At 34.9% G+C, this 22,885-nt stretch overlaps 1 protein-coding gene and 1 pseudogene across 2 annotated transcripts in view; one reads left to right on the forward strand and one right to left on the reverse strand.

The window, feature by feature from the left end:
• The window catches only part of kcnh6a (potassium voltage-gated channel, subfamily H (eag-related), member 6a), an 89,477-nt gene that overhangs the window by 44,412 nt on the left and 22,180 nt on the right, over positions 1 to 22,885 (reverse strand). For both annotated transcript variants that reach the window (XM_030141114.1, XM_030141113.1), the window contains exons 4-6: positions 21,346 to 21,449; positions 16,685 to 16,994; positions 2,325 to 2,527 (exon numbers count right to left, since the gene is read on the reverse strand). In XM_030141114.1, the coding sequence (XP_029996974.1) occupies positions 2,325 to 2,527; positions 16,685 to 16,994; positions 21,346 to 21,449 (617 nt within the window). The remainder of the gene's footprint in view (positions 1 to 2,324; positions 2,528 to 16,684; positions 16,995 to 21,345; positions 21,450 to 22,885) is intronic.
• LOC115424033 (nuclear factor 7, brain-like) lies at positions 5,234 to 10,127 on the forward strand (annotated as a pseudogene).

Raw genomic sequence — 22,885 nt, forward strand, 5'->3', positions numbered from 1 at the left:
TATTCCTTCACACTTTCACCCTGTGACTGTGGATGTCTTTTATCATCTTCACTGAGCCACGAGCAAATGCACGTTTATGGATATACTGTACGTCTGAGTGAGTGTGTGTGTGTGTGTGTGTGTGTGTGTGTGTGTGTGTGTGTGTGCAGAGGCTGTGATTAAACGCGGCAGCATTTGGAGGTGAAATGGAATAAAAACCTGAAACCCGTCAAATACTGCAGCACATGGTACAGATCCCTTTAACCCAGGGGTCTCAAACATGCGGCCCGGGAGCCAAATGCGGCCCACCAAAGGTTCCAATCCGACCCATGGGATGAATTTGTGAAATGCAAAAATTCCAGTCTCGAATTGAATTAAGCAAAAAAAAAAAAAAAAATTAGCTTGAATTCAGGAAAAAATGTTGAATTAAGCACAAAAATCTTGAATTAAGAAAAAAAAAATCTTGAATTAAGCAAAAAAAATAAATAAATAAAAATAAAAAATCTTGGATTAAGCAAAAAAAATCTTGAATTAACAACTTCAAATTTTTTCCTTTGTTTTAGTGCAAAAAAATAACATCAAATTCTGAAAATATTTACATTTACAAACTATCCTGTAACAATAAAACGTGAATAACCTGAACAAATATGAACAACCTCAAATGTCTAAAGAAAATTCAGCACAATTTGAACTATTTTCTTCCTGTTACTCAGTATTCAGTGTCTTTGTAGGTCTGATCCAGAATACACACGTAGGATTGACAAGTCGAGGCATAATATGGTTAAAATTGCACTTATTTTTCTTATGAAATTTCATTTTTTTCAGGTTATTCACATTTTTTTTGTCTGGATAGATTATAAAAGTACGTATTTTCATAATTTAATGTTTTTTTTCTTTACACCATAACAAAGACAAAAATTTAAAGTTGTCATTATTTATATGTTATTCTGTTATTATTTTACTGGTCCGGCCCACTGGAGATCAAATTGGGCTGAATGTGGAACCTGAAGGAAAATGAGTTTGAGAGTCCAGCTTTAACCCTTTAACCCCTGATGTGTCACTGGTGAGCGTTCTGAGTGTATGATTTATTTTAAATATTCATAAAAATTCAACCGTTTGCTCAATACAAAAAATTTCAAATTGTGTTGATAGAATAGACCTTGTTCTTTCCATAGACATCTGAACATGCTCAGTTCACCCCCTGCCACCTGTGGAATGGGGGGTAAAACACAGAGCAGTGAGTGAGACCGACTCACTATAAAAATGGAAGGTTTGGTTTTTTGTTGTTTTTTTACACTGTTTTCCTTGTCATTTTTTTGGTTTGTTTTTACTGTTGTTTACAGTGTTGTGGTGATTTTCCTTTTTTTTTTTTTTTTTTTTACTTTTTTACTTTATTGAGTTTTGACCGTGTAACTGCTTTTTGGAGTTAAACAGGTGTCAAAAAAAGAGCCTAAAACAAAAACTACTGGGTCAAAATTCAAATACTTATTGCTTATTTTATTTTTTATTTTTTTAACTTCATTTTAGACTTTTTTTGGACAATTTTTTTTTTACAAGTTATTTATTATTTTGTAAATATTTTATTCATTTTTATTCCTTTAGTTGCTAATTTTATTTTTCTACATTTTGCTTTCGATTTTATTAATTTTTTTTTCAATTTTGTTCAGTTTGTGGCTTATTTTGTTCATGTTACTTATTATTTTGCTGGTTTATTATTCATTTTTGTTCATTTTATTGATCACTTTGGCTGTTTTTGTTCATTTTGTAACTGCTTTTTGGAGTTCAACCAGGTGCCAAAACACAGCTGGACTGATTTATTTTTCAAAAAGAAACCCAAAACTAAAACTACTGGGACCAAATTCAAACACTTGTTGTTCAGTGTGTTCCAGTTCATGTTCAGCATCCTAAATCTCTTATTGACGTACATTCTGACAACACAATTACATGCAGTTTTACCAATATTCTTTCTGTTACTAAATGTTTTGTGTATTTGTAGATCCACTGTGATCTGTAAGTTGCAATGTACATGTGTAAATTATAAACTGAGACAGAATATTGTTAAAATTGCACTTATTTTTTCTACTGACATTTCAGGTTGTTCATGTTATTCATATTTTTTAAAAATAGTTTGTCAATTTAAACATTCCCATGATTCAGTTTTACTTTTTCACTCTAAAACATGGACAAAAATGTGTAACTGTTAATATTTATAGGTTATTATGTTTTTATTTTACTGGTCTGACCCACTTCAGATCAGATTAGACTGAATATGGAACTTGGTTTAGAGGAAAAAATGTTGAATCTTAGTGAATCTTTTCATGAAGTCGGATAATTTCCTGTCTCACCTGTGTGACCTGAGTGACCTTCTCGGTGACGTTCTGGGTTCGGTCTTTAATCTTGCTGGGTGCGATGATCTCGATCTCGGTGGGTGAGGGGGGTCTCATCCGGTCCGAGCCGAAGGTGAGGGTGACCTGAGGGATGCGTCCGATGGCTCGGTGTCTCATCAGGTCTGAGTCTGACGTGGAGTTCAGGGTACTGGGCTTCAGATCTGCAGCACCAGACAAAAGGGCAAAGAGGGAAAACATGAACGGAAATAAGGAGGAAAAAGTGTCGTATAGTTTTACGTTACTGATCTGCCGTGGCGGAGGTCTGCGCTCTCCAAGTGCTTTTCTAGTTGTTTTCTTTTTTTTTTCTCCTCAACTTTTTAAATCAAAATCTGGCCACACATTCTAAAGATTTCCACAGAGAAACACTATTTTTTCCCAGACTGAGCATCAACATCAAACTTAAACTGAACAGCATTTGTATAGAACATTATAGAAAAAAACAAAATAAACTGAAATAAAATAAAATGAATGACTGAATTTATTTTTGGTTTTACATCGATCATTGTACTTAGTACATTCTTTTTCATTAACTGCTCCTAGAAAAACTGTGTCTGGGTTTCTATCCCCCAAATCTTCTGCACCTCCACATTCTGTTGTCTCTGATTCCTTTATTTTTGTTGCTAATTCTGGTCCCACATTTACGAAGAATCTGTTAAAACCATTCACCCCCTTTTCTATATTATTAATGGTCTGGTCATTTTCACTGAAGTATTCTGGTTAATTTGTGTTTTTGGATTCTTTTCTCAGAACATTCCATATACCTTTAATGTTATTTTTTATTTTTTTCCAATAATTTATTATAATATTCTTCCTTACATGTCCTCATAATGTTAGTTAATTTATTTTTATATTTTTTTATATTTTCCTCTGCCTCTGTGGTTCTGTGCTTTACAAATTGTCTGTATGATCTTTTTTTCTTGTTGCAGGCATTTTGCAGCCCCTTAGTGACCCACAGACTATTTGTATGCTCATGTATATTTTTAAATTTGCTTTATAGGACAATTTTTTATCATATAACAAGTTTAATATATTTACAAATTCCTCATATACTTTATCAGTATCTTTTTCTTTGTAAATGGTCTCCCAGTTCTGTATCATTAAGTCATTTTTAATGCAATCATAGCTTCCTGTGTTTTTATTCCTATATATTTATAATTATTGATATCCTTTTTCCTTCTATAAGTACAGTTATATAAAGCAAAAAAATAAATAAAATAAAGTCAGAGGTCTAATCAGATATCACTACATTCAAATTTTCACATACAATCAAGGCTTGTTTAGTTCTTACATATTTCAGTGTTTTTTTTTTTAAGTTTGTTATTTCATTTATATAAAATGAGATCAGTGTGTGCTCTACATAAATCTACATCTGTGGATAAATTGTTTAACAATAATACTTAAAGTGTTGTACATCATTTCTCATTTTTTGTTTTTCATTATAACTCCAAATGTAATGTCTTTATACTATACTGTAGTACAGTACTATACGAATGAGTGTCCTTTTCAGATCTCCAGTCTTGAAATGCCATCCAAAATGTCCTGGCATATGTGCAGAACAAAAAACAAGCGTTCTAAAGACTCAATTTCAAATTCACAAAAAACAGCTACTTTTTCTCAATATTAAATCTTTGTTAACAGATAGAAAAGTATTGCTTTGTCCAAATGTTTAAGGTTTGACTCTAACTCTTCCTTTTGTGTGAGAACAGATTGACTTTTCTTTTCTAAGTCAGACTTTTGTCATATATTTGTGTTAGTTTTCTCTTTTTGTTTATGACAGCTGTAGTCATACTAGGTACAAGCACCAATACTGAGTAAATATTCACGTACGTGTCCCGAAACCTGACAACATTCTGCATATTTACGCCACCAGACAAACACTAGATAGAGCAAAACACACAGGAACAACAGGCCTGAAGTCCATGAGATTGACACAGAAACAACTCATGTGAATCAACATTAATGATCAAAGACAGTCATGGAAAACCGGTTCAGTACCAGACGTGTTCATTCATGTGAACTGTCCACTAATAAATGGATCCTGTTCATATTTTAGAACCTAAACTGCAGGTTCAACAGCTGACTGGACAGATAATGTTCTGACCAAGATCATTATTGTTAATGAAAACTAACGAAATGACGAAAACTAGAATTGTAAAAATATTTTCATTAACTGAAATAAACAAATACTATAATTAAAAGAAGAAAACGATAACTAACTGAAACTGTATCGTGTGCTTACAAAACTAACTAAAACATATAAAAATTATGGATAAAATTCCCTTCGTTTTCATCTTTGTCAATATCAGATTGATATAAAATCAATGTATTTCCCTCAAACAATTTTATCTGCTGGCACCATATGATATTTAACGGTCCATCACTTGTGGTCACTTGTGGTTTCCAGTCGTCTTCTGGTCCCCACTCTACCTGGAAACATGGAGACTAAAGTTGGGAGAAAGCAGTAGAGTCCTGTCTGGGATTTATTTGAATACGACGACAGAGAAGAAGAGAAAAGATAAAAAGAAACTAAAACTAAGTGTTTAGAAAATAACGAAAACTAATAAAAACTATCAAACCTGCTCTAAAAACTAATCAAAACTAACTGAATTAGAGAAAAAAAAGCCAAAACTAAATAAAACTAAAGTATAATGAAAAATCCCAAACTGTTATAACCTTGGCTCTGACTGCTGTTTCTAAACATCCCCACTTCCACACATGTATTTAAGGAACCATAACCCTTCTACATGTGATCTGTTCTCTGTGATAAAACACTTGGATTTTACCATCACATCAACCAGGAAACAGATCGGAGGCGGAGCCACATTCAACAGAACAACAATCATTGCCCAGACATGAAAGTGAAAGTTATACACAGTGTGAGCAGAGCTGCAGACGTGTCTGTGGAACCACCGAACAAACCTTAAACTGACTTCATCAGATCTGTTTAAAGTCTCTGCAGAGTCTCGAACAAACAGCGGTGAGTCCAACTGAGCTTCAACACCACACTTCAACTCCAAACACACAAATACAACTCTATTCATTTAACACTAACTCTCCTGAAATGGTTCGTACCGCTCTGAACCACATGGATAAACCAACAGGATTTACATATATTCTAAATTATAACAGCCCATGTCCTTTAGATGGTCTGGACTTTGGCTGGACGTCTCTTCCTGGTTTTGTTTCCACTCGTAGCTTTTCCATCGGATATCTGCACAAAACTTTACAGATATTTGCCAAATGTCGCAAAAACATAAGTGTGTGATGTTGGTTTTTCCATTAAACCACAAATGCAATAATTTGTAATTTTATCATCGCGAGATGACATGAGAAGTCATTCCATAAACATGGCGACAAACATAAATATCATGTTGATTTACAGATATATTCATTATTTTTATTATATATTACCCCTCTATCTGGTAATAAATTAAGAAATGATTTGGTTCCCTGGTGTGTCCAGAAAAACACCATATTTTAGAAACAGTGAAATGTAAGATGACTCTTTACCCAAAAGTCTGTCAGTAGCAGTGTTGGTGATAACGGCATTAAATTGTTTTCCAGTAACGCGTAATCTAATTAATTACTATCTGAAACGTTACAACGCTGTTATCCCTACCGACAGAGAAATGTGGCATGTTATAATGCACTAATATCTAACAGCTATTATCCATCCTGGCTTGCTCAGGCAGTTATTAGAGATGCAACGTTTGCGGACGAGTCGAGTCTTTTGAACGGCTCTTTTAAGTGAATGATACGAACCGATTCCCAGTTGTGAGCTGCTCTTATATTCAAATTGCCCACGCTGCCTTCATGCATCATCTGTGTGCCCCATGAGTCTGAGGTGTCCATGCTGCCTTCACATGAACAATTAATGACATCTCCGAGTTTGAGTTTGCCGCAGCACACCCCATTCACTTGAACGCAGCTTTATGAGCAGCTAATTTTAGGAGTTTTGGGAGGAGTTGTCAGTGAGAGTCCGACCAAGTGGACTGAAGACATTTACCACTGTATCAGGGAGGAGGAGATATTAACGACTGAAAAAATGTTATGTTATACATATAGATAGATAGATAGATAGATAGATAGATAGATAGATAGATAGATAGATAGATAGATAGATAGATAGATAGATAGATAGATGAAGTTAAATGAAGTACCCTTCTATGCTGTTCTACTCTGTGCAACTGGCCCGTGAAACACACTCGAAAATTCCAATTCTTTTATATATTTGAAGGTTTTTCAAAAAAATGAAGCAGTAATTACTTTCCCTGGTAAGTAATTACATTTATGAAGGAGTAATTCAGTTACTAATTCAATTACTTTTTTGGGAAAGTAACTATAACTGATTACTTTTTAAAAGTAATTTACCCAACACTGGTCAGTAGTATTTGCTCACTATTATAAAATTATCATGACTTGATCAGGAGCAGTCTGTAGGTATTACTGGTCACACAAGCTCAACATCTAGTTTTCTTTGTTCATGTGACTCTAGTTGAGGAAAAAGGTCTTTCCATTGCAGTTTTGCATGATGAAATATTATTTTAATTCAGATATTGAAGTATTAGAATGAGCTGTTTTATTAGTTAGTTATTAATGTTTTAACATCGGATTCATTTATTTAATCTGTTTTATTTCAATAACGTTAGTGATGAGTTCTTTGTGACCAGGGTTTATGTTTAACTCTGTTCTAGTTTAAATATTTTGGTCAGTATGTTAAGCTTGTTAAGATTGGAAACATCTGTATCTGTACGAGTTAATTATCTTCTATTTTTCCTTTAGTTACACGTTTAAACACACATATTCACAGACATAGTGTTGTCAAACATAGGTGATAATAAGTAAAGTTATTGTTGGCGTAAACCTCTCCTTGACCTATTTAGATAACTCTAAGTTAAAGACCAACCCATTTGTACGGGTGAACCCATCCACAGGGAGAATAAATGTACAATTCATCTTATGTTCAGGACTCATTGTTCTTTGAGTCCTCAGCGCTGAGTGTCCATCTTATTTGTGATCAGAATACATTTTGTCAACTTTGAGACCGAAACAAATCCAGACTCATCTCTGGAGCTTCCAATAAAAGAACATGTTAACAGTGATATACCAATTTCGCTCCACCCAAAAAACCACCTCTGACATGTACAAAAACTTTTCATTGAAAAATGAGAGTTTTGGCAAATTTTTATGCTTAAGTTATAGTCGCACAATTTGAGGGTCAATGGAAAAGCGGCAACTAACATTTTCTACACTTCAATGAACTTCCAGAATGTTTCAAAGTCAAAGTATTGGACTGACGCCATGGATTTTTATCACTGCTGTAGAGGCATGTGACTGACCAGTCACACTTATCTGAAGACCATAAATGACTTTTCAGTCTCCTTACTATAAGTGATCACATAATCATAAACACTAATTATATAATTCCAAATATTTCATTGATGTGTATGTTCTGCTGGTCCATAGATATGGCTGCTGCCGGTCGTGTCCGATCTGAAGATCAGTTCCTGTGTTCCATCTGTCTGGATGTCTTCACTGATCCAGTCACAATACCATGTGGACACAACTTCTGCAAATCCTGCATCTCTGAACACTGGAGGGTTAATGTCCCATATAAGTGTCCCATGTGTAAAAAAGCTTTTGAACCAAGACCTGAGTTGTACATCAACACGTTCATCTCAGAGATAGTGGCTCAGTTCAGACATGAAGCTCAACATGAACCAAACATCTGCAGTTCAGACAAAGAAGCTGCCAAACCAGGAGAAGTTCCCTGTGACGTCTGCACTGAACCCAAACTGAAGGCCCTGAAGTCCTGCCTGGTGTGTCTGACCTCCTACTGTCAGACTCATGTGGAACCTCATCTGGCAGTCCCAGCACTGAAAAGACATCAGCTGATCCACCCTGTGGAGAACCTGGAAGACAGGATGTGTAGGAAACACGAGAAACCTCTGGAGCTGTTCTGTAAAACTGACAACACATGTATCTGTTTGTTCTGTCCTGTTGTAGACCACAAGAACCATGAGTTTGTTCCTCTGAAAGATGAATATGAAGAACAGAAGCCAGAGCTGAAGAAGACAGAGGCTGAAACTCAGCAGATGATCCAGGAGAGACGACTGAAGATCCAGGAGATCCAATGGTCAGTGGAGCTCAGTAAGAACGCTGCAGACAGACAGACAGCAGAAGGTGTGAAGGTCTTCACTGCTGTGATGGAGTCTGTTCAGAGAGGTCTGAACCAGCTCTTAGAGGAGATCCAAAAAAAGATGAGGACCACTGAGAAACAGGCTAAAGACTTCATCAAAGAGCTGGAACAGGAAATCTGTGAGCTGGAGAAGAGAAGCACTGAGGTGGAGCAGCTCTCAGGCTCTGAAGACCACCTTCACTTTGTCCAGAGGTTCACATGTGTCAAAGCTGCTCCATCTATGAAGACCTGGACAAAGGTCAGCGTCTGTCCACCATCATATGAGGGGACTGTGGTGAGAGCAGTGTCTCAGCTGGAGGACAAACTCACAGAAGAGAAGAAGAAGATAGTGGTTAAAGCTGAACTGAAGAGAGTCCAACAGTATGAAGTGGATCTGACACTGGATCCAGATACAGCAAGTCCTTACCTCATCCTGTCTGATGATGGAAAACAGGTTCATGATGGTGATGAGGAGAAGAACCTTCCAGACAAACCACAGAGATTTACTCAGTGTTGTTCCATCTTAGCGAAGCAGAGTTTCTCTTCAGGCAGGTTTTACTTCGAAGTTCAGGTCAAAGGAAAGACTAAATGGGATTTAGGAGTGGCCCGAGAGTCCATCAACAGAAAAGAAAAGCAACCATTAAGTCCTCAGAACGGATACTAGACCATCTGGTTGAGAAATGGAAATGAATACAAAGCTCTTGCTCGTCCTTCTGTCCGTCTGTCTCTAAAGTCTGTTCCTAAAAAGGTGGGGGTGTTTGTGGATTATGAGGAGGGTCTGGTCTCCTTTTATGACGTGGATTCTTCAGTTCTCATCTACTCCTTCATTGGCTGCAGCTTCAATGATAAACTCCTCCCATACTTCAGTCCATGTATGAATGACGGAGGTCCAAACTCTGCTCCTCTGATCATCACTCCTGTCGACACTGAGTAAGAAATTCATCAAATGTACTGATTTTCTCTGATTTACAGGTGTCAATAAACTTAGTGATGATGTAAACTGTTTTAATTTGGATTAATCTTAAACACTAATATTTGTGGTGATAATAATACGGGTTTGACAGATTCAGATGCACTGTTATTTAATTCATTGATAATGATGGTGTTTTAATGTTAACTTTAGTTAAAACTGTGGTGATTGTGAATGTGTTTCCATTATGTGATTGATTTCTATACGTTTAAATGACAGAGGTGTTCAGGAGAATTCAATATTCAATAATACCAGTGACAATAAAGATTATGTTCATCAACTGTAATGAACAGTCATATACTGTCTTCATTTTAAATGAGAAAAATCATTAAATATTAAATGTTTTCTGTTTGCTTGTAGCAGACCCATATGTAATTATTATAAACACTGTAATTATTTTCACATCAGCTCAGAAAGAGGTTTTATGATAATATTTAAGGCCAAATATATTGAAATAATTCATCACGTATTAAAATATATTCTGATTAAATTTACTGAAGTTGAAATCCAGTCAATCCATTTGATAAATCACAAACCTTCTACTTATTTTTATGATTCTGCTCAAATATCTGAACTATGTATTTACTGTAAAGTATGAAGAAATACATTGAAATATTCACATTATTTCTTCTTCAATAAATATATTAATTAGCAAACAGATTTGTCTCGTGTTTCTTTTTTTTTTTAGTCTAAAACAGCAATATAGTAAATATTCGATAACAAACGGTACAGAAAATTATACAAAAATGCAGAGTTCTACCGTCAAAAACCAACAAAAATCCCCTGTAGCCTGATAAAACCATTACATAAATAAATCCAGGTTGCTGGCTGTTAATTCATTTATTTAAAGGGACAGTGCATATTAATGCGCACGCAAATGTAAATATGCCAGAATTAGCTTAAGGCTACTTTCCATCCACAGGCAGGTCAGAAGAAACAACATTACACATAAACTTTAAAGAAATACATTGAAATATTCACATTATTTCTTCTTCAATGAATATATTAACCAGTAAACAGATTTGTCCGTTTTTTTTTTCTTTTTTTTTTTCTAAAACAGCAATAGCATCGTAAACAGTAAAGCTAGCCCAGGTAACAGTAAAGCTAGTCCAGGTAACAGTAAAGCTAGCCTAGGTTACAGTAAAGCTAGCCCAGGTAACAGTAAAGCTAGTCCAGGTAACAGTAAAGCTAGCCCAGGTAACAGTAAAGCTAGTCCAGGTAACAGTAAAGCTAGCCTAGGTTACAGTAAAGCTAGCCCAGGTAACAGTAAAGCTAGTCCAGGTAACAGTAAAGCTAGCCCAGGTAACAGTAAAGCTAGTCCAGGTAACAGAAAAGCTACCCTAGGTAACAGTAAAGCTAGTCCAGGTAACAGTAAAGCTAGCCTAGGTTACAGTAAAGCTAGCCCTGGTAACAGTAAAGCTAGTCCAGGTAACAGTAAAGCTAGTCCAGGTAACAGTAAAGCTAGTCCAGGTAACAGAAAAGCTACCCTAGGTAACAGTAAAGCTAGTCCAGGTAACAGTAAAGCTAGCCTAGGTTACAGTAAAGCTAGTCCAGGTAACAGTAAAGCTAGCCTAGGTAACAGTAAAGCTAGCCCAGGTAACAGTAAAGCTAGTCCAGGTAACAGTAAAGTTAGCCCAGGTAACAGTAAAGCTAGCCCAGGTAACAGTAAAGCTAGTCCAGGTAACAGTAAAGCTAGCCCAGGTAACCATCAAGCTAGTCCAGGTAACAGTAAAGCTAGCCTAGGTAGCAGTAAAGCTAGCCCAGGTAACAGTCAAGCTAGTCCAGGTAACAGTAAAGCTAGCCCAGGTAACAGTCACGCTAGTCCAGGTAACAGTAAAGCTAGCCCAGGTAACAGTCAAGCTAGTCCAGGTAACAGTAAAGCTAGTCCAGGTAACAGTAAAGCTAGTCCAGGTAACAGTAAAGCTAGCCCAGGTAACAGTAAAGCTAGCCCAGGTAACAGTAAAGCTAGTCCAGGTAACAGTAAAGCTAGCCTAGGTTACAGTAAAGCTAGCCCAGGTAACAGTCAAGCTAGTCCAGGTAACAGTAAAGCTAGCCCAGGTAACAGTAAAGCTAGCCCAGGTAACAGTAAAGCTAGTCCAGGTAACAGTAAAGCTAGTCCAGGTAACAGAAAAGCTACCCTAGGTAACAGTAAAGCTAGTCCAGGTAACAGTAAAGCTAGCCTAGGTAACAGAAAAGCTACCCTAGGTAACAGTAAAGCTAGTCCAGGTAACAGTAAAGCTAGCCTAGGTAACAGTAAAGCTAGCCCAGGTAACAGTAAAGCTAGCCCAGGTAACAGTAAAGCTAGTCCAGGTAACAGTAAAGCTAGTCCAGGTAACAGTAAAGCTAGCCTAGGTAACAGTAAAGCTAGTGCAGGTAACAGTGGAGTTAACTCCATTAGTGATGAACGTAGCTACGGTAGCCTAGCATCCAGGTAGTTTATATTCTGTGACAACAGTCCTGGGTTTATTTCAACATCTCCAGCAAGAAGCAGTTTCAACAAAAGGTGTTCAGTTCCCATGACAGGTTTAGAAGACAGTGACTGTTCATGTTTTCCAGGGGATGAGGCCCAGAGGAGGCGCTGACTCTCCTTTAGTGGATGGAGGACTTGGTCACTGTTTTAACCTTTTTTCGTGGAAATGTTGGGCACAGCAGCAAATAAAGAGATACAAAAGCAAGTAACAGATCGGCTGATGGCAAAAGCTACAGTATTTTAAGGTTTTTAAAGTGTTTTTGTGGCAAACACACAGAACCTTCCAGACTGTGTGACTGCACCACGGCGGCCATCTTGGATAAGCAGATCATAAACAGATCATCGTGTCTCATTCTGTCCACATCATCCAGCCCTCACAGAAGAAAAGTACAAACTATAGAAGCATCTTAACAGTTTATACATGTGATATCTGTGAAAAAGTGAGTCACATCTGATGACCATGAAAAGAGGACAAACTGCATTTTGCAACAGTTATTTACATGGATTGATAGGATTAACAGACCAACAGGTATTTAACAGTAACAGAACAGGACGGGAGGAGAAAAAATGGCCGAAAAATCATGGACTCACTGGCTATTACTACGACTGCTTCCAGGTTAAAGACCCACCTGTTCTCAGCCGCATTTGAATAGAGTTTTCATTCATCAGTTCAGATCTGCACTGTTTCTTTTAAGCTAAAAGTTTTTATCTTTTTATCTGTTTTATCTTTTTTGTTTGTTTGTTTTTCTCATGCTATACTTTTTATTGCTTCTGCTCTAATGCTTTTAATGTTTTATGTAAAGTACTGTGAATTGTCTTGTACATGAAATATGCTATAGAAATAAACCTGCCTTGCCTTACAAAGGAGATACAGCAGACCCCCCCCCCCCCCCAATGAGGAAATGGAAGTGGTTGGACTATAACAGTGTCACACAATGGGGGCGGCACTCCACCTACGTAAAGAAACCCCCCCCTCCCTGTCACAAATTTGTTTTCAGGTGGGAATACCCAACCCCCCAGTCCGAATTTTTTTTTTTTTTGAGGGGGGGGCAGCAGGTCATGATGTCATTAGTGGGTTGAAAAAATAGTATTATTAAGCAACCAACATTTTTTAATATCAGTTTAAAGTTTTCATTGATGCCGAGTGTATGAACTGTAATACAAATATAAATATAAGTCATGTAAATTGTAATACTGCCACTGCTTAAATCTAGCTCAAACTTCAAGACACAAAAACAACACGTTAAATACCAATATGTCGCCTGAAACACCCCAGATTTTCTCATGTCCATCAAAGACAGAAAGAAGACAAACAAACTGAAATAACTGTGACAGACGGGCACAGGATCCAGAAGAACGAAGGCTGATTGGACCTGGTGTCTGCACAACATATAGTTTTCAACAGAAATATTTCCCCTGAGAGAAGAAAGCAACAGCTGTGCAGTGCATTCATCACACAAACGGACCACACACACACACACACACACACACACACACACACTGACACGGGGATTGATTGTGTATCTTTGCTGAAACAACCATCAGATGCCGCACATGCTCAGATGGATCCTCTCAGAGGGTTATGGACTGTTTTCAGACACAAAAATAAAAATGCTGTGAGTGGATGATGGTGAGAGAACTTACAATGACTTTATCTTCCAATAAGATTTGGGTTTTTATGGATGTTTTCATTTTAACAGGTTTGACATTAACGCTGCAGTGAGTTATTAGAGTTATTACTGAATATCTGTTGAATGCATGAGTCCGATCCTGCTCATTAAGGAAACATTAAAGTGGATTTAAAACAGCAGGACTCATGTGATATTAGTTGTGCTCAGAGCAAACATCTGTGTGTTTCATGAACATTATGAAATTAAATCATGTTTTGGAGGCAAAAACAAAGCACATTTTGGTCACCACTGTACATTATAGTAATATTACAGACTTTAAAATCACCTTTTTTTGTTTTATCAGTTTTATCTGTTTTTTTTGTTGTGTTTTGTTTTGTTTTGTTTTGGGGTTTTTTGCCCATACTTTTTATTGCTTCCCCTGCTGTAATGCTTTTATGTTTTATGTAAAGCACTTTGAATTATCTTGTACATGAAATGTGCGTTAGAAATAAACCTGCCTTGTCTTGCCTTTCTCACCTTTTAAACCTAATGCACATATTTAATAAAAAAAAAAAAAAAAAAACAGAATATCCAATCTTGTAGCGGTTTTATGTGTTCTTTTATAATTGTGTTTTATGCTTATAATAATGCATAATATAAAAACTAAGTTAGACAAAATCTCCAGTACCAAAGGTTAAAATGATGAAAGCTCTTAAAACAAACTGTTATCATTAATATGTGGAACACGACGGTATCTGAATACATTATTCATGAACCCTGTTCCTTCCTGCCTCATGTCACAACTAGTTTATCATGGCCAAAACACACAGAAACATACTGAAGCTGAACTGTGAAAACAGAAAATGTCTTTAACCCAAAATGACCCGCTGAGGTGGTTTTCTGTCAAAATCTTTATAATGAGAAGTTGTTTTTGTTTCATATTCCAAGTATTCCTTAAAAAACATATTATTGACACCATGACAATTACATTTTTAACTTACCTTTCATAGATTTTATGAAATTGTAGTTTTTGTTTTAGTGCCCCAAGCTTCCATATTTAGGTCAAAATGACCTACATTCATTTACAATAGACTTACATCTGAACCTTTGATTCGTTTACAGTAAAACCAGAGGACTCACTCACTCATGTCAAATGTCCTACTGCTGTTATATACTATATATTATATACTACATCGTTAGCCTAATAGCATAATTCCCAAAGTCATATTTTTGGCCAAATCGCAATATCTGCATAACTTTACTCTTCAAAGATCGCTGCTTTATTTTATGCAGATATCACTACTTGGTTAAATAAATAAATAAATAAATAAATAAATACAACTTCTATGCTATGGGGCTGATGATATAGTATATAATATATAATATATAACAGCAATAAGACACTGTCATAATCCATTTAGTGAATGAGTGAGTCTGTTGAATGAATCAAAGGTTCAGATGTAATTCCATTGTAAATGAATGCGGGTCATTTGGACCCACCTATGGAAGCTTGGGGTGGTTATATAAAAACTACAGTTACATAAAATCTGTAAAAGGTAAGTTAAAAATGTAAACGGCATGATGTCAGTAACATGTTTTTACCTGGAATGTGAAATAATAACTTTTAATATGAGGCTAATGATATATATACTTTGCTTTCCAGATTTAAAGTATTTTAAAAATCATTTTAAGATTGATTAAAATGTTAAAAAAATTAAAAATAATTGAAACACGAAATCATCCTTTTTTGCACCAAAATATAATACAAATGATTATTTTTACCATGAGTGTCATAAAAATTCATTAATTAGAGCCCTGGGTCATTTCAACCCCCTCATGGTCCAGACACTAGTGCATCTAAGGCAGGGGTGTCCAGTCCTGGTCCTCGAGGGCCGCTATCCTGCATGTTTTCAATGTTTCCCTCTTCCAGCACAGCTGATAGTCTGTATCAGGCTTCTGCAGAGCTTAATGATAGGGCTAACGTGAACCAGGTGTGTTGGAACAGGGATACATCTAAAACATGCAGGATACTGGCCCTCGAGGACCAGGACTGGACACCCCTGATCTAAAACATGCAGGATACTGGCCCTCGAGGACCAGGACTGGACACCCCTGATCTAAAACATGCAGGATACTGGCCCTCGAGGACCAGGACTGGACACCCCTGATCTAAAACATGCAGGATACTGGCCCTCGAGGACCAGGACTGGACACCCCTGATCTAAAACATGCAGGATACTGGCCCTCGAGGACCAGGACTGGACACCCCTGATCTAAAACATGCAGGATACTGGCCCTCGAGGACCAGGACTGGACACCCCTGATCTAAAACATGCAGGATACTGGCCCTCGAGGACCAGGACTGGACACCCCTGATCTAATGGTTAAATAACTATCGCACCCTGCATCAGTTCTGTTTGTTCCTCTAGTTCACAGGTGTCAAACATGTGGTCCAGGGGCCAAATCCGGCCCGCCAAACGGTCCAGTCTGTCCCTTGGGATGAATTTGTGAAATGCAAAAATTACAATAAGATATTAACAGTTCTTTTAGTTCAGGTTCCATATTCAAAACAGTAAAATACTATCATAAGAACATAAAAATAATGACAACTCCAAATATTTCTCTTTGTAAATGTAAATATTTTCATGTATTTACACTAAAACAAAGTATAATTTTGCAGAAACATGTGAACAACCTGAAATGTCTTAAGAGAATTAAGTACAATTTTAACAATATTCTGCTGTTATTAAATGTTTGGTGTGTTTGTAGATCCACTGTGATCTGTAAGTTATAATGTATATGTGTAAATGATAAACTGAGGCATGATATTGTTAAAATTACACTTATTTTTTCAGTTTGTTCATGTTATTCACATCTTATGAAAGGTTAGTTCGTAGATGTAAACCTTTTCATAATGTAAATTTACTTTTTTCGCTCTAAAACATAGAGAAAAGTTTTGGAGTTGACTTTATTTATATATTATCATGTTATTATTTCACTGCGTCGGCCCACTGCAGATCAAATTTAGCTGAATGTGGAGCTGAACTAAAATGAGTTTGACACTCCTGCTCTATTTGATGCTGAACTCACTGCTGTTGGTTCGGGGGTCTCCGGATCGGACGCTCCACTCCGCCCTCATGCCGTCGATGTCGTCCAATGACGATGCCCGTCGGAGGCTGCGGACGCTGTCTCTGGAGCAGCTCCGCGGTAACGTCCCCCTGGGGAAGGCCGCGCCCGGGTCCAGCCGGTCCGTCAGCAGGGACCGCCGCTTGGTGGAGGACTGGGCGGCGGGGGAGGGGGGGTCCAGGTCCTGCTCGATCAGGGCCTCGGTCTCAGACTGCATACAGCTTTCCTTAGACGGGATCCGGAACTCTTTGAGGGGAACGTCCTCACTGTTGGGCTACAAAAAAAAGACAGACGTTTGGAGTTAAACATGAGTCAAACACTGAAAACTAGGCTTGATTGAAGTTTTTTTTTGCTAATTTATACCATTGATTATTAATTATAAACTGTACTTTTACCTGATTAAGCCTATTTTAAAGAATTTTATTAGCTACATTTAACCCTTACAGACCCATAGCTGTTTTTGTCATGACTTCCATGTGAATTTTCCACTAAATCTAACCTGTCACGTTATTTATCGACATTTATTAAAATGTTATCCTCTCCATTTTGCATTTTCCAGTGAAAATTAGGTATTTTCCTAAATTTAAAGGTCATTATAGATTAGAAAATTATTATAGATTAGAAAAAAAACTTTTTCAACAAAATATATTATTAACTGAACATAATCCATAATGTTTTTAAACAAATAAAACACAAACAAAAAACAAAAAGTAAAAAAATAAACCCTACAAAATAATAATGTGTAAAGAATAAGCAAAAAGTACTAAAATGAAGTAAAAAGGATCAAATAAGCAACAAAATGAACAAAAACAGCCAAAGTAATGAATAAAATTAACACAACTGTATAATAAATCGACAAAATAATAAATAAAATAAACAAAATAAACCACAAGCTGAACAAAATTGAAGAAAAAATAATTAAAGAGGCAACGAAATATAGAAAAATACACAAAATATCTAAAAAAAAAAAAAAAAAGAACAAAAAGAACAAAAACGAATAGAATAATAAATCAAATGAATGAAACCCATGGAGTCTGACAAATGACAGGTTATAGATACTTGTTTTTATGTTCAGTTAACGATATATTTCACTGAAAAAGTCACTTTTTCTTCAGTTTTCTTTGTTTTGATATAATAACCTTTGAATGTACTCTGAGTCTTCATAAATATCTAAATTAAATACAGGAAAATGCATGATTTACAGTGAAAAATACAAAATGAAATGGATAATACGATAATAAAAAGTGATAAATCACATAAAAACAGATAAAATAGAGAAACAAATTCATTTGGGACCTGACATGCAATGGTCCCATGTGTCTGTGTTTTCTATTATAACATTTTAGGCAATAAATCAACATGAATCAAACACTGAAAATTAGGCTTGAATTAAGTTTTTTTTTTTGCTAATTTATGCCATTGATTATTAGTTATAAACTGTACTTTTACCTGATTAAGCCTATTTTGAGGAATTCTAATTAGCTATGTTTAACCGTTAAAGACCCTCACCTATTTTTGTGGTAACTTCTAAGTATATTTTTTACTAAATCAAACCTGTCACATGTTATTTATCTAATTTTATTAAAATATTATCCTCTCCATTTTGCATTTTCCAGTGAAAATCCCTTATTTTCCTAAATTCACATCTTATTATAACAGATTAGAAAAAGAAGACAAAATATATTGATAATTGAACTTAAAACAAGAGTCTTTTATGGATATATACACAATCAGTACATTAAATATATAGAAATAGGTGATAAATGCAAAATGCAGTGGACAATATTATAATAAACGGTGATAAATCACTTAAAAAAAAGGTTAAAAAGAGAAAAAATAATAATTTGGGAACTGACATAAATGTAGCTGTGGGTCCTTACGGGTTAAACTGTCATTTATTTACAAGTTCACCATAATGACTGTACTTTTACTTGTGTAAAAAAAATATTTCTTGCTACACCTCTGATACCGGGTAACGCTCATTCTATTATAACATTTCAGGTAATAAATCAACAAAACAGAGACATTTTAGCCCGGCTGTGTGTTTTTTTTAGATTCTCCATACTTATAATCCTATGATATAATAATAACAGACGGTTCCGTTAACGTACACAAAGACAAAAGACAAAACCCTGACTTGGTCCGGGTCCAGTTTCAGGTGTGGAATTTGGCAGGAAATAGTTTCTGTGGACGAGGTGTAATTTATCAGACACAAACCGTGTCTAAACAAAAGTGAGTGAAGAGTGGAAGCAGAGAAAAACCACACAGGAAAAGCCTTTTCTATCCTCGTTTTAGGTTGAAAAGAGTTTACAGACTCTGAACCCTGCAGATGGTTTTGGTTTGTGCGTCTGGAAGATATGAACTAAATAAATACACAGTAAATGCAGCCTTTTGAGTGTCAGTGGTGTCAAAGTCATTTTAGTTCAGGTTCCACATTCAGCCCAATATGATCTTAAGTAAAATAATAACATAATTACCTATAAATAATACAAATTCCACATTTTTTCTCCATGGTTTACTGTGAAAAAGTAAAACTGAATTATGAAAATTGTTTGTTTTGGGCTCTTTTTTTTCCAGCTGCGTTTTGACACCTGGTTGAACTTCAGAAAGCAGTTACAAGATGAACAAAAACAGCCAAAGTGATCAATAAAATTAACCAGAATTAATAATAAACCAACAAAATAATATGTAATGTGAACAAAATAAGCCACAAACTGAACAAAATTGAAGAAAAAAATAATAAAATTGAAAACAAAATGTAGAAAAATACACAAAATAAGCAACTAAATGAACAAAAACAAATGAAATATTTGCAAAATAATAAATAACATTACAAAAAATTTACAAAAAAAAAAAAGACTAAAATAAAGTTAAAAAAAGAATAAAATAAGCAACAATCCATGGTTTACAGTGGAAAAAGTAAAACTGAATCATGAAAATTGTTTGTTTTGGGCTCTTTTTTTCCAACTGCGTTTTGACACCTGGTTGAACTCCAAAAAGTGGTTACAAAATGAACAAAAACAGCCAAAGTGATCAATAAAATTAACCATAATTAATAATGAACCAACAAAATAATATGTAACGTGAACAAAATAAGCCACAAACTGAACAAAATTGAAGAAAAAAATAATAAAGTCGAAAACAAAATGTAGAAAAATACACAAAATAAGCAACTAAATGAACAAAAACCAATGAAATATTTACAAAATAACAAATAACATAAAAAAAAATTGCCCAAAAAAACTGACTAAAATGAAGAAAAAAAAGAATAAAATAAACAACAATCCATGGCTTACGGTGAAAAAATAAAACTGGATTATGAAAATTGTTAAATCTACAAACTATCCTTTAAAACATGTGAATAACATGAACACCCTGACATTTCTGAAGAAAAATAAATGCCATTTTAACAATATTACACCTCAGTTTATCATTTACACATGTGCATTACAGGTCAGATACAAATACAGAAAATATTTAGAATATTGTTAAAATTGCATTTAATTGCCTTAAAACATTTCACTTTATTCATATTTATTCAGGTTATTCACATTTTGTGTAAAAAGGACAGTTTCTAATGTATAAATGTTCATATAATTTTGCTTGTTTTACACTAAAAGTGAAAAATGTAGTTGTAAGGACCAATGGAACACAATTATTGAAGGAATATATACAATGGAACAAATAACTCACAAACTGCGACTACAAGAAGCACAAATGGACAAAAAAAGGGAAGAAACGGACTGATTACAGAACCTGGAATGGTGGAAAGACGGAATAATGTGAATGTAGTGTCGTGTAGGGTTGTTTTTTTGGAGTTTTTGGTGATTATGTGTTTATAAAATTTCAATAAAAACTTAAGTGAAAAAAAAAGAAAAATTGTGGTTGTCATTTTCTTATAAGTTGTTAAATTTTCCTGGTCTGATCCACTTTAGATCATATTGGTGTGAATGTGGAACCTGAACTACAATGACTCTGACACCTCTGATAGTTAATATCTTCACTGTAATTTTTGCATTTCACAAAGTCATGCAGAATATTGTTGAAATTCCATTTATATTTTGTAAGAAATTTCAGGTTGTTCATGGTTGTTGAGATTATTTACAGTTTTTGTGAAAGGATAGTTTGTACATGTAAATATTTTCATCATGTAATTTTAGTTTTTTCACATTAAAACAAAACAAACAAAAAAAAAACAGAAAAATTTAGAGTTGTTATTATTTAAAGGTTATTCTGATAATATCTTCATTGTAATTTTTGCATTTCACAAATTCATGCAGAATATTGTTGAAATTCCACTTATATTTTTTAAGAAATTTCAGGTTGATCATGGTTGTTGAGATTATTTACAGTTTTTGTGAAAGGATAGTTTGTAAATGTAAATATTTTCATCGTGTAATTTTACTTTTTTCACACTAAAACAAAAGAGAAAAATGTAGCACTGTCATTATCTAAAGGTTATCCTGATAGTATTCCTGGTCTGATCCACTTTAGCTCATACTGATCTGAATGTGGAACCTGAATTAAAATCATCCCAGGGGCCAGATCGGACCACCTGGGGGGCCGGTTTTGGCCCCCGGGCTGTATGTTTGACACCCCTGCTCCACGTGTTGGCTCCGTCTCACCTGCAGATAATCCACTACCACCCCCTCGAACTGGTCCTTGGAGAGTGAAGGTCGTCGCATTGACCGAAGCACCGGCAGCCTCATCTTCAGTCTGCGGTTCTGACCTGGAAGAAAAAATAATAATTTTCACCCAAAATAGACTCAGACTAATGACAGGATGTACGCTTTTATGATTGAATATTCCAGATTCAGCAGGACCAGCAGCTATGATTACTGTTTTTGTTGTGATTTGACTGAAACTGTTCTTTTTTTAAATCCTTTTGTATGTGCAGCATCCTTTTGGAAATAGTCTGTCTCATTTTCAGTATAATCGTCCTTTTAATGTTCTGGTTGGAATATTAGTTGTTTTTCAAACTCAGCTGATATTTATTTCTGTTCTTCAAACTTGAGAGAAGTGAGATCTTGTTCTAATTAAATGCATCATATGTCGTTATTACAATTGCATTAGTAATTATTAAATAATTAGGTCTTTTGCCAAATTTTTGACTCACATTTGCATAAAATAAAGTCCTGATGCCTTAAGAGGAAATTTTGGACGAAGGTCAGATTTTCACGAGAATCATTATTTACAAAACCTTGGATATTAGAAACATGACACTAATGTCCAAAGAATTCCAGTTTTATATATATTATAACTGAGGTTATAATATCATTATATCCAGGTTTATATACTTTATTTACTTTGTTACTTGTTGTTTCTACCAGTCCTTTCCGTTGTGCACTTGCCTGTTTTTTCACTCCTGTTTTTACAGTTACTGTACAGTCGTTGTGCTGCTGTCGGAACCTCAGTTTCCTGAGGGCTCTGACCAAGGGATCAGTAAAGATCTGTCTGATGTCATGTAATCTAATGTAATCTAATCTAACATAATCTAATCTGATCTAATCTAACATAATCTAATCTAATGTAATCTAATCTAACATAATCTAATCTAATCTGATCTAATCTAACATAATCTAATATAATCTGATCTAATCTAACATAATCTAATCTAACATCATCTAACGTAATGTAATCTAATGTAATCTAATGTAATCAAATCTAACATAATCTAATCTGATCTAATCTAACATAATATAATCTGATCTAATCTAACATCATCTAACGTAATGTAATCTAATGTAATCTAATGTAATCAAATCTAACATAATCTAACCTAATCTGATCTAATCTAACATAATCTAACGTAGTGTAATGATATCTAGCATAATCTAATCTAATGTAATCTAACATAATTGAACGTAATGTAATCTAATGTAATGAAATCTATCATAATCTAATCTGATCTAATCTAATTTAATCTAACATAATCTAATGCAATCTAATCTAATCTAATGTAATAAAATCTAACATAATCTAATCTAATCTGATCTAATCTAATGCAATCTAACATAATGTAATGAAATGAAATCTATCTTAATCTAATGTAATGTAATCTAACATAGTCTAATCTAATGAAATCTGATCTAAATTAATGTAACATAATCAAATGTAATGTGATGTAATGCAATCAAATACAATGTGATATAATCTAATGTAATT

The sequence above is a fragment of the Sphaeramia orbicularis genome, chromosome 8 (assembly GCF_902148855.1).
Source record: "Sphaeramia orbicularis chromosome 8, fSphaOr1.1, whole genome shotgun sequence".
Taxonomy (NCBI): domain Eukaryota; kingdom Metazoa; phylum Chordata; class Actinopteri; order Kurtiformes; family Apogonidae; genus Sphaeramia; species Sphaeramia orbicularis.